The 12,201-nt window shown below is 45.4% G+C and overlaps 1 protein-coding gene across 1 annotated transcript in view; it reads left to right on the forward strand.

Moving 5' to 3' along the window:
• Nucleotides 1-207: 207 nt before the first annotated feature.
• Nucleotides 208-12,201, forward strand: part of LOC144945967 (tropomyosin-like) — a 31,556-nt gene continuing 19,562 nt past the window's right edge. The window contains exons 1-3 of the mRNA XM_078874656.1: nt 208-463; nt 9,803-9,936; nt 10,201-10,318. Of these exons, the coding sequence (XP_078730782.1) occupies nt 332-463; nt 9,803-9,936; nt 10,201-10,318 (384 nt within the window). The 5' untranslated portion in view covers nt 208-331. The remainder of the gene's footprint in view (nt 464-9,802; nt 9,937-10,200; nt 10,319-12,201) is intronic.

A 12,201-nucleotide genomic window follows, 5' to 3' on the forward strand; every position in this document is an offset into this window, starting at 1 on the left:
AGGCGTTCTAGAGGGGGCAGTAGAATCCGTACAACGTATGCGCATGGGCAGGGGGGGGCTTCCTTGTCGGACGTTTCCATTGGTCAATCCGTCGCGAGGCCTCGCGTCGCTATTGGCTGACGCTCCAAACCGGCCATCGTCCGTTGACCAATGGAGAGGCCGGCATCGGCCGATCCGCGTTGGGAAATGCAAAGACCCTCCACAGAGACCACGGGCGCGGAAGGGCGAAAGGCGGCGGCGGGAGCAGCAGCAGCAGAGAGACGTCTGAGGCCGAGGCCACCTAAACATTCACTTTAATTACAATCGTTCCGTTCCAATTAACTCGTCGACGATGGCCGGAGTGAACTCGCTGGACGGGGTGAAGATGAAGATCAAGACGCTTCAGCAGCAGGCGGACGCGGCGGAGAACCGCGCGGCCGAGTTGGAGCGCGCCGTGCGGGCCGAGGAGTCGGTGCGAGCCCAGGTGAGGCGAGGCGGGGAGAGGGCCTCGTACAAAGTTATAGAAGCGATTCGAGGTTGACCACAGGGGAATTAGAGGAGACTTTGAGGGAAATAGAAGTGACGAGGGGGGGGGCGACACGAGGGGAGAAAGAGAGAGAGGAGTTGGTGACTCGAGAAAATTCTGGGAGAGAGAAATTATTGAGAAGGAAATAGAATTTCGAGTTAAAGCTTTCGTGACTGCAGGGATTCATCTTCTTGGTTCTTTCGGTAAAGTCACGTAGAAGGGAAATAATAAAATAAGAAAAATAAAACAAAATAAAAATAAGAAAAATAAAACATAATACAATAAAAATAATAATAAAAATAAAATACTTTTATGATTTCCCTTTTACGTGACTTTACCGAAAGAACCAAGAACAAGGAAATAGAAGCAACCAGAGGTGACTTGCATGCAACTACAGTAACGAGAGGTGGTTTGAAGACGAACTACATGCAACTTAAGAGGCGACTAGAATGGATGTAAGCGACTGACTATCGTCTACAGACAACTGCATTCACCTTCGCTCTGCACAGCACGAACGCGACCCGTGGTAGTTGTACAGCGACTTGTGTCCCTGAAATGTGACCATACTTCACCACGCTGGGCAGTGGGGGTTGGTGAATGGTGGGATGCCACAGGGTGCCTGGGTTTAATTGCAATGGGAACCATTCCTGTATCCCAACTCTATCCCCTTCACCGTATCGCCCACAGCGAGGGTCTAATTTAACTCACCCACACTCGCTCTTCTTTGAGTACAGCTCAAAATGGAACCGTAGCACTCACATTAGCAGCCAGCCAGATATATATATAAAACTTACCCCTAACCTTGCCCCTTAACCTAAATATATCCTTGACCCACTCGTCCTAATTCATTTCCTTCAAACATAGCCCCAAGGCAGTCACAGTATCAGCCCCAGTTATACATCTCACACGGAGATGAGCTAGTTTAGTTGTAAAGTATCGTCTCTTGGCAACCCGCACTGACCAGCGTGGGGAAGTATGGTCAAACAACCGCCATGACCATGCCGCATGCCTGCGTGTACAATGTGTTTGTGTGTGTATACTGTATATGCATCTAAATTTTGAAAGACCATATCGTTTTCATTAAAGAGATGTATCTCAATGGGCACTCGCGCGGATATACAAGTGCAAGTTTTGCCACTCCAACAATATTTGTTTAATTTAATATCTTGAATCTCTGTCGTGCACGACATTGGTTGCGGTTGAGGTTTGATTTGTGCCTAGACTGTCATTTTGCCATCATCTGAAGCCTCCACGGGGGGCAGATCGCAGGCAGCTGTCAGATGTTGAGTGCCATAAATGTTGAATTGAAAGTTATACTTCTTTCGCACCGTACGTAGCCAACCGTGCTAATAAATCCATGGACGAGGGCCCTCCCCACGCCCTGCGGGGGGTCATTCGGTGATTTGGGCATACCTTAGCACCCTGGCTCAGTGCGGGGTTGGTGAAGGCGGGGAGCATATATTCTCAGTACAACAATGGATTTTGTTCCACTGCCATTTTCGAAACACAATGTAGCCCCACATCAGCCTGGAACAGCTTCTGTGCGGGAGATTAACAGCGGCGTTTTAGTCATCCCCAAAAGAAAACGGAGTCATTACACAGGGTAATACAACGTAATCATTTACAGCTTTTTTGTCAGTCCACTGCTCGATGAGTGCCTCCACATGTCGTGAGGATGGAGAGGGGGGGGGGGACTTGATTGACAAAGTCTTTACCAAGCCAAGAAGCAGGACATTTGCATAAAATGTCACCAACATGTTAATATTTTTACTTTTAAAGCTACACTTTGTTTAATTGGAGCGCATGGATGCTTTGACTTCATGCCGACCGGGAAGGTGAAGGCGGTGAGGGTATAAATGTCGAGTTAGAGAAACATGAAGTGTGGAGGGGAGGGAGGATTCGTGTGGACTCTGGGTCTGCTGGCTCAGACAGGGTGTGCACCGCAGAAATGTGTGGAATGCGCGTGTCAGGCAAGGTGTGGCAGCCAGACCAGCAGCAGCAGCCTCTCACTGTCTTAAGCTTCCCCCACCACCAACAACCCCGCTGCAAAAAAAGGACAAAGATCTTTTAGCCTTCACTTACTTTTTGGGAAAATGCTGTTAGTGAGTTGCACCTATGAAGAAGGTACGATACACGGGCGGTCGGTGGCCAGCACTATGTCCGGCCGCCTTGATATCCAAAGTGGCAATGTTTAACACACCGCACTAGTTACTAATTTGAGGCGTAAAAATCTAGGAGATGCCCAGGACCGGTTCAGATAATCGTCCCTTGGTGTTGGTGGCCTTGAGTGGGAATCGAACTCGGATCGCCGAGTTCATAGCGCGGTACGCTAACCACTACACTTTCGCTCTCCACTGCACTCGCACACATGCACAACACTTGTTGGAGGAATCATGAGAGGAAGAAATACGTGTTCGAAACATTGAGAAAGGAGAAGATGTCTGTTCGAAGAAACACGCCCATGAATAGAAAGCACGTTGGTTGTTTCTGCGCCCAGGGCTCCCACGCACCACGCCCTTCCTCTTCTCAAGGCCCCTCGCTCTGGGTGACTCAACGTCCTGTGGAGGGAAGCGGTAGTCTAGTGGCGAGTGCACTGCGCTATGAACCTTGTAACCCGGTTTCGATTACCACTCACAGCCACCACCAGTGACGGTTATTTGAACCGGTCTTGGGCATCCCCTAGGTCGACTCAGCCTCAAATGAGTTCCTGGTGTGGTGTGTAATCATTGCCACTAGGGAGATGAAGGCGGCCGGGCGTGGTGTTGGCCACCCACTCCTCGTATGTAGTGCCGGCCTTCATAGGTGCTCGCTAACAGCTCTTGCCCCAAAAGTTTGTTAAGGCTACACGAGGAATCTTTGTCTTTGGACTCACGTCCTGTTCTGTGGCCGGAAGTTTCCCGGCTTGCGATGGCGGCCACGGCGTGAATGAGTCGTGCAGACGTGCGTGGGTGGGTGGGTGTGTGTGCAGATTGTGTGTGCGTGTGGCTGGGACATGTCGCCCGCATACCCAGCCACGGCATGCCCAAGCAGCTTCTGTACGACTGGATAGATGGGGCTAAACGGGTGCTGCACGGGCTAGAGAAGAGACGGACTGATGCGGTACAGGAGGATATGGAGCTGAGTGGGCTTTCATATTTGTGCCACCGGCCTCTGAAGGAGGCGCGTGAAGGATGCTACTGGGCAGTTGGAGGCAGTCGCCCCCCAAAATCAGCGGAGGGCAGATGAACTACGCTCATAACAACAAGGGTAGTTGCGGGTGGCAAAAACACAGCAAGTTGGCACAGTAGAGGGCACAGGTGGTACATCTGCCAGTCATCTAGTCAGTCAACCCCTGGCACCTGGGTCTGTCCCGTGACCTGGCAGGAAGCCTTTGACACTTCACGTGGCCTCAAAGTGCACATAGCCTGGCACAAGCGCCGTGGTGTTGCAACCACCACTTAGTGGTGAACACCAGTTGTTGTATGAAGATGTTTCTGTGTAATTGTCTAAAATATGTGCAAGCATGTCTGAAATTGATTTTGTGAGAAGATGTGTGATAGTGTAGCAGTTGGCATGCTTCACTACGAACCCGGTGACCCGAGTTAAATTTCCGCTCATGGCCAACACCAGAGACCAATATCTAACCAGTCCTGAGCCTCCCCTAGGTCATCTCAGCTTCATGCGTACCCAGCGCAGTGTGTAAACGTCGCCGCTAGGGAGACAAAGGTGGCTGAGTGCGATGCTGGCCACTCACCCCCTCGTGTGCCTTTCCGGCCTTCATAGGGGCTTTGTTGACAGCACTTTCCCCAACCGTTTGTTAAAGGCTATCCGGGGATCTTTGTCTTTATACTTTTGTATAAATGTGTGTGATTGAAAAGTGTCTGAAGTTTGTACGTTAAGAAGTATTTTTTCTATCCTTGAAAGAACTCGGAGACTAGGATGAGTCTAATTTGCTAGTGACCTGGGTCTCCACAATGGCAAACTCCTAAAAAAATACAATGAAGCAAATACAAAACAGAACAAAACAACTGTCGCATTAGATATCTAAAATATTGCACAAACTTAAATCATTGTTAAATAATCAATTATCTGTCGAGCAAGCTGGCTTGTGCAGATGGATTTTAAACTCTTTGCAGGACAATTTCAATTAAGTTACAGAAACATTAAACAGATAGAGGGGTGACTGTTGTCGTAATATGTAAATGGACACAAATGTACGAGTCAAATCCAATTGCTGGTGAAGTTTTAAAGAATTGACAGTTGCATGTCAAAGTGTGATTTAGATGGGAGAGCAACAAAGTACATGTTTAAAGTTAAGGCATCCCCAGTGTTTGTGACATTCACAGAGAATGAGTGGGAACCATGCACACCATTTTCCTTGGAATAGTGCGCTCTCGTCTTGTGGGGCTTTTTAGATTTAAAGTATGATAGTCCTGAATAAAAACTTAGCATATGTAAGGGGCTGTGTTATGCGAGTTATGTGTATATCTATTAGAGATGTAGGTTTGAAGATGTGTGTGTCTGAAAGCATCTACAATTTTACATACAGGCATGTGTCTTAAGTGTGTGACTGAAAGTGTGTGTTTTTGTGAGTGAGTGTCCGTGTGGGGAGCGGTAGCGTAGTGGTTAGCACTGTGCTATGCACCCGGTGACCCGAGTTACATTCCCACTCAAAACCAATAACAGCTGCGAATATATGAACCGGTCCTAGGCCTCCACAGGGTGGCTCAGCCTTAAATGCATACCTCGTGCAGTGTTTAAGCCATCGGGCACTGGGGACGTGAAGGCTGGGCATGGTGATGTCCACCCACCCGTCATGTTTCATCCTGGCTACAATAGGTGCTCGATAAAAATCTGTCATTTTCCCATACATTCTGTCACTTTCACATTCAGTCTGTTCGGCTATATGGGGAAGGGGGGGTGTCTTTGTCTCGTGTGTGTTCTTTCTCTTGCCCTGACCTTGGCGAGCATTGCCATCAATACAACAGCTGCTGTGGACAGCTTGAGCTTCAGCAGATGCCCTCGTATCATTCATCTGTTTACTCTCTGTCAGCCAATGTTTGACCAGGATGGTGAAGAATGGTCAAACCTACCCTCATAATCAGAATTGCATGGGGAGGTCTTCATCCAGGAGTGAATTTGTACAGGGTTGTGCATTAAATTACCTCTGGATTTGTATTGGACACCCGATTCCCAGACTGCTGCCCTATTTACTGTGCTGTCAGGCTTAATTTTAATGGATTTCTTTTCAGTGCTAAAACCACAATGACTTTGTTTATAATTGATGTTCAGCATGCTCAAATATTTGTATACCACGTGACGGTTAAATTTGTTTGGCTGTGTTAGGTGGTGGAGGACCTTTACGACACATCATCTTGTCAGATCATTACGTGGCCTAACCCGACAAATTCATTACAAATCGTAACATTGACAGTGAAAACTTACACGCATGAGTTAACAATGACTCGCTTTAGACGTTTCCTCCTTTAACTGGCTGATTTGACTTGCCGGCATGTTCTGTTTATTCAGAATTGGAAAGCATTGCTGTTGTTTCCCCTGGAGAATGCCTTCTCGCGCTTTATCAGTTGTGTAACCATTTGCCCATAGACCACTGCTTTGTTTTAAGTTCTCAGTTCTGCTGCACTGCTTCATTAAGTCTTCAAGGAAGCTGGTCCCATTAGAAACAAGTCTAATTTTCAGCTCTCTGTGAATTAACTGCTGGATGAAGGTTTCCCCAGGATGTTGACATATACCATTGTTTGTTTATATGTTGGTGCTGTTGTTGCCCTATATTTGTTTAATTAGTAGATTTTTTTGTAATTGTGAAGGTAAATCTGCCTGAGACGATTAGCACTGCAGGGAATTTGTGTGATATCAGTTGTTTTTGTTATTTCTATTTACTTAATTATTGTAGTTGTATTAGTATTTGCTCACACTTGAAAGTTAGGCTAATCCTAGTCTATTGAGTTCTCACCTGGTTAAACAAAACGGACTTTAAACTTGACCTATGCCTCATCACCTCTGTGAGTGTGGGTTGATAAAGGCCAGGAAGCTCAAGCCCAGTTCAGATACCACTGATACTGATGTTAACCTAGGCCTGGAATCAAACTCGGGTGGCCAGTTTTGTCGTGCAGTGTGCTAACTTCCCAGTAAGGAATTACTTAATCCTAAATACAATTTCCAGTGATATTACAATTATGTTGCAGTAATTCCCATCACATATTGTAACCCAATTTGAACAGTCTTAATATTTATTTCGGTTGTGGTACAACGGCTAATGCAGTGTTTATTTAAAGCCGTAAAAGAGGAGCGCATTGTTTCAAGAGTCTCATTTATTATTAGCATCAAGTACTGCGGCTCTCGGTGATAGGACATTTATGGTCATAACGCGACAGCAATCTGCATTTTGTCATGTGACCTGGCGAAAACTCTTCACCACCATCTCAACTAAGTTAACTCATAGGTTTTTGCAGTCAATGTTCATAGGTTTTTGCAGTCAATGTTATACTTAATTTGGACCTTTCGTGACTGCAGGAATTACTCTTTGGTTCTTTCGGTAAAGTCACGTGACTTTACCGAAAGAACCAAAGAGTTAGTCAATGTTATGTTCCATTATATAGATTTGGGTGAGGCCTCGCTATGATCAAACCAGATCTGAAAACAAAAACGAGGCGGTGTTATGGGTGAAGGTTTTTAGTTTTCGTAAAAACAACGAAGATAAGCAGACGATGTCTCTTAAATATGTTTGTGTCTGCACATACAAATGTTAGTATTCCTGTGGCCCCGTAACCTTGACCATATTGTTGTCATTACAACCCTCCACCACCCAACACAGCCTCACTATTTAAATTGTCATGTGGTGTACGAGCATTTAAGAACTCGCCAGTTATTACTTCAGCTCACTGGTACATTGAAGAACAATCTTCACTTGCAGTTAGATGCGACGCTTTGAAACTACGGACAAGATCAAGGAAGTCGGAATGGATTTTTATTCAGACTTCCAACACAAAGGGATATATTCTCTGAAATATTTTACTCAATAAAATCATACGTAAATGTTGGTAGCTAACCATTTTATGAACAGAAAGTAGTTTTTTTTTAATGTAACACTACTCTGCCCTTTCCTTAAAAAAATGCTAATTCTAAAATTGCTCAAGTTAATGCAGGCCGTATTGCCGGAAAGTGTTTGTTACCTTCAAGTCTGCGAGGACTGGCTTCACTAAAATGTGATAACTCAGAAGATGTGACCACTAGGATCAATAATTCGATTGGGGAGCTTAGCAGATTAGAGTACTTGATATTGACTTGTAAATTACAAGGGTTGGATTGTTCACATTCCATCCCTGCAGTGGCGACGTCACCAGAAATTGCAGTCCAAGTGGGTCTAGAAAAACCTATGAAGTCATTCAAAGACACGTTAAAAACTCACGATTCCAATGGATTGTAAAAGTCACGATACATACGGGTATGTATACAGTATACTTCTATATACCAATTAGTATCTTGAATCGTGCATAGAGAAGTTTTTGTTCACAACCGGTTTATAGAACTTAGATGGCAACATTTAACATAATGAAACGAATGGGACAGAACAAACGAGACAGATGATAAAAACGACATGAAACAAAATAGTCGGTTCTTATTTCACTTAATGACCTGAGTCGTGGCGGTTCATCGGTTCGTGGGCGGTGACACGACCCAGTGAGAGGGCATTCGCTGCTTGTCGCAGAGGTTTGCAGTTCGAATCCGACAGGCTGCCCCAATTAATCATGCGGCTGCATTCACCATGAAATACTACGAATCTTTATTTAGACTGGAGGAGGAATCTGATGAGCTGTGAAGTTGTTTTTCACAGATGTCCAGTAGGGGTGGGGTCAGCAAGTTACAACAACAAACAATAAAACACGATAGTAGTGCAAAGTAGAGAAAAGGTAAGCAAGTTACTAACAATAAATACATAAATACACATATAAAGTGTATTAGTACATATTGCACAAGTACATACATACCTGCTGATTTTTCAACACTAAATGCAAGCTTGGGCAAGGCAGCAAAACAACAGCAAAAGTCCCAAACCACATCAAGACAACCTACAGTTCCACAATTAAATTACATTAAAAAGGATACACGGCTAAGGATTAAAGTTACAAATCACATTTGCAAATGTGGTTGTATCCAGTCCTAATCTTCTGCTTCGGGATATTTTTGAAGGAAGATTTACAATGTTAAGGGAGGAAACATGGTTTTTACAAAAGTTGCAACGGCAAAGGCTTTGTCACCAATTCCAGTTCTTTGGATAGTTAAAAAGCAATTAGATGGATGTATCTCATCGCCTTTTAACGTCCACTCAGCAGGACCCTCCTGAAAAAGTCTTGAGACTCGGCGAGAGTCTCCTGGGTGAACAAGTGTAATAACAGAAATGAATAAAGTTGATATTGTAGGCAGGGCAAATCGTTACATTGTAATTTATCACCAGTCGGCTATTGTGGTTGTGCAAGCACGGTGGCCCACATTCTCAACATGTGGCTGATTAATTATGGAATAAATTGAACCCCTGAGGGCGAAGAAAGTTGCCATAGGCCAGATATGTCAAGCCTAATATAATCAACTCACATGTAGCCAGTGCTTTTTAAAGAGCTTGGGTGAACACATGTGGAGGCGTTGTATTAGAGATGGGCTATAATCCGATTACTTTATTGAGGGATTCCTCCACTGATTACCAGGTCGATTGATCGAATAATCCGAAAGGTGATGATAGTTGGGGAGGGGAGTAAAATAAGTGTTCCCTATGTCCCTGCAAGTGCAGCTGGATGGAAAGTGATGGATGGGGTTTGGTGACATCATCAGCTTCATCATTGACCATGTCACGCTTGTCACTGCTTATAGGTGGGGTTTCTGTCTTAAGGAGGCCCAAGTAATCAGCCACAAAGTGCACAATTACAATTTTTAAATACACGATTAGGCCCAGTTCTGATGAAAATGTTGTGACTGCTTTGTAAGCGGTGAGCGTACACATGCAGGCATTGTATTGAATGGACTAATATGTTTTTTTGATTGGTAAATATCTTTTTGGGTTAGGCGACCCCAGTGTGTGGCCTAACTCAAACATCAATTTGTACGTGTGTTTAGCGATGGAAGGAAATGGGAGAACCCGGAGGAAACTCATGCAGAACAGGGTGGATAGAATATAGACTCCACACGAAAAGGCATCTGAGTTGGGAATCGAACCCGGGGCCTTGCTGCACTGCCACCACCCTGCCTCTGCTGACTCCGAGGTTTTGCTAACCCGCGAGTGAAATGTTCCCTGTGCCCCGGCAGGCGGAGGCGAAGGCGGCGCAGCTGCGCGACATGATTGCGGAGAAGGAGGAGAAGCTGGACAACACACTGGAGCAGCTCAACAACGCGCTGCGGCGTCTCGAAGAGGCCGAGAAGGTGGCGGACGAAAGCAAGCGGTGAGTGCTGACTACTGCAGTACTGACTGATGCAGTACGGACTCGTACTACCCTTCGCTGACTTACATGGAGCTGACTCGTACTACCCTTGACTGACTTGCACAGAACTGACTAATACAGTCCTGACTTACACTTCACTGACTTATGCAGACATGACTTAGGCGGCATTAATTTAACACGTAATATGTGACAGCCAGAGTAATTCGTAATTAATTTTGGGTTAAGCTAACTTTTGCTCTGCCGCTCGTTACCGCTCGTGTGCAGGGGCACGCGCGTCATCGAGTCGCGCGCTGTCAAGGAGCTGCAGCGTCTGGGGCGCCAGGAGGACCAGCTGCGTGAGGCCAAGATGATCGCGGAGAGCGCTGACCGCAAGTTTGAGGAGGTGTGCGATAGAGCTGGGGAATAAAAAACAAACGAACTCACCATACCCACACTGACCAACTTGATAAAGTATTTTATTATTTTATTATTACTTTTTCTTTTACCGGTTAAAGGCCACTGACCTATTAGCTCTTTTTCAGAAGCAACTTTGCCACAAGTGATAGCTCAACGAAGTGGCTTGTGTGGAAATTTATAGAAGCAGCCAAATAATCTTAACCCATGTGTCTAAATGTGGAGGGAAAAACTAGAGGACCCAGAGAAAAATCTATGCAACCATAGGGAGAACATGCAAACTCCAAACTGCATACCAGGCGAAGGTGATAACATCTCGCCACTGCGGAACCCTGAGGGGTGATGTCATCAGATAATGCGGTTCAAGTGGGTTTAGAAAAACTTACTACATCATTCAAAGAGGTGTGCGATAGAGCTGAGCTGTCCCATTATATTTATCTGGAGTATTATTATTATGGTTACCCTACTTTATCCAGGAAAGTCTCACTGAGTCTCCCAATACTTTTTCAGGAGGGTCCTGCTAAGCTTTAGTCGGATAATGACGTTTGCTTTGTGTTTGTTTCCAAATTAAGTATTTTTTTCAATGACAAATTTAGACCATGACACATTCCCACAAAACAGTCCGCTATTCGTCAAATAACATCATGAGATCTTTAACATCCACTGTGAAGCAGACTGTAATTTATGGTTAATATACAACTTGCTATTAACCAGGGTAGCCTGCTAGATTCAAACTGCGAACCTCTGCAACAAACGGTGAACACACTATCCCTAGGTGGTGCTGCCGTCCTGCGGATTTTACCGATACGCCCAAAGCACACATCGAGTTTCTCAAATGTGTGATACGAAGCCACTGTTGTTGGCTAAACATTTCAATACAGGTATCCCTCGATTTACGAACGTTCGGTTTACGAAATTTCACGTTAAAGAATTGCACAATTGCAGACACTTTTCGATTAATGAAATCGAATTTCCACATTAATGAAATTGCACATGGCACACGCCGTGAGATCAAACAAGAGCCACTCCAACATGCAGATCTTCTGTTGCGTTCCCTGAAAAAGTTAATTCGAACGATCCACTGCAACGTAGCGGATACGTTGTACTGGACATGCACTAATGAAACAGGCGTAGACGTGGCAAAATTGTATTTTCTTTTAATTCTACAGGGCACTAGCTAACTGCAGTGAAGCACCAGCTGAGATATTCATTTATCATTTTTGGGGAACGATATTACTCAACTCCCGTTCTTCAGGGTTTGCCGGACACACCTTTAAGAAGGGGAGTTGAATAAAATGTATTTCTGAAACTGATATTGCCGTTTGGCACGTGAAGATCTGGGCTGACAGTTCACTGCAGGTTCGCGTGCCGTAGCTTTTGAAAACATGGACGTGCGAGGTGTTTTTATTTTCGCAAGCCGCATGTCAGGCGATGAGACCGCGTCTCTGCCACGGGCTGGTGTGGAAGCACCGCTCGTGCGTCGTGTGACGGATAATGAGAGTCGCCTTTGTGTGAGCGTTTGTGCGTTTCACCGTCAGACAACAGACACAATCTGTGTCAATGTTGATGGGGTGTCACAGTCTGTCGGCAGTAATTATGTGGCCATGCTCCACCACACTATTTCTGTCTCTCGAGCTCCATGCCCTTTGGTCCTCTGTCGTTGGTCATGTGAGACAACTCGAGGCTCCAGCTTAAACGCTGTGGTGTGAAGGAGATAAAGGATCTGATACATTTGGACATTTTATTTCCCCCCCTATCTGGGTGTCCGTGGGAGACAGGCGGTTGGGCGTTCCGCCAGCCGCAGCATCACCTGATGGCAAGCCCTTTGCCATCAGTATGTTAGAGTTATAGGGGGGGGAAATCTTTGTGTTT

This window comes from Lampetra fluviatilis, chromosome 39 (genome assembly GCF_964198595.1).
Source record: "Lampetra fluviatilis chromosome 39, kcLamFluv1.1, whole genome shotgun sequence".
Lineage (NCBI taxonomy): Eukaryota > Metazoa > Chordata > Hyperoartia > Petromyzontiformes > Petromyzontidae > Lampetra > Lampetra fluviatilis.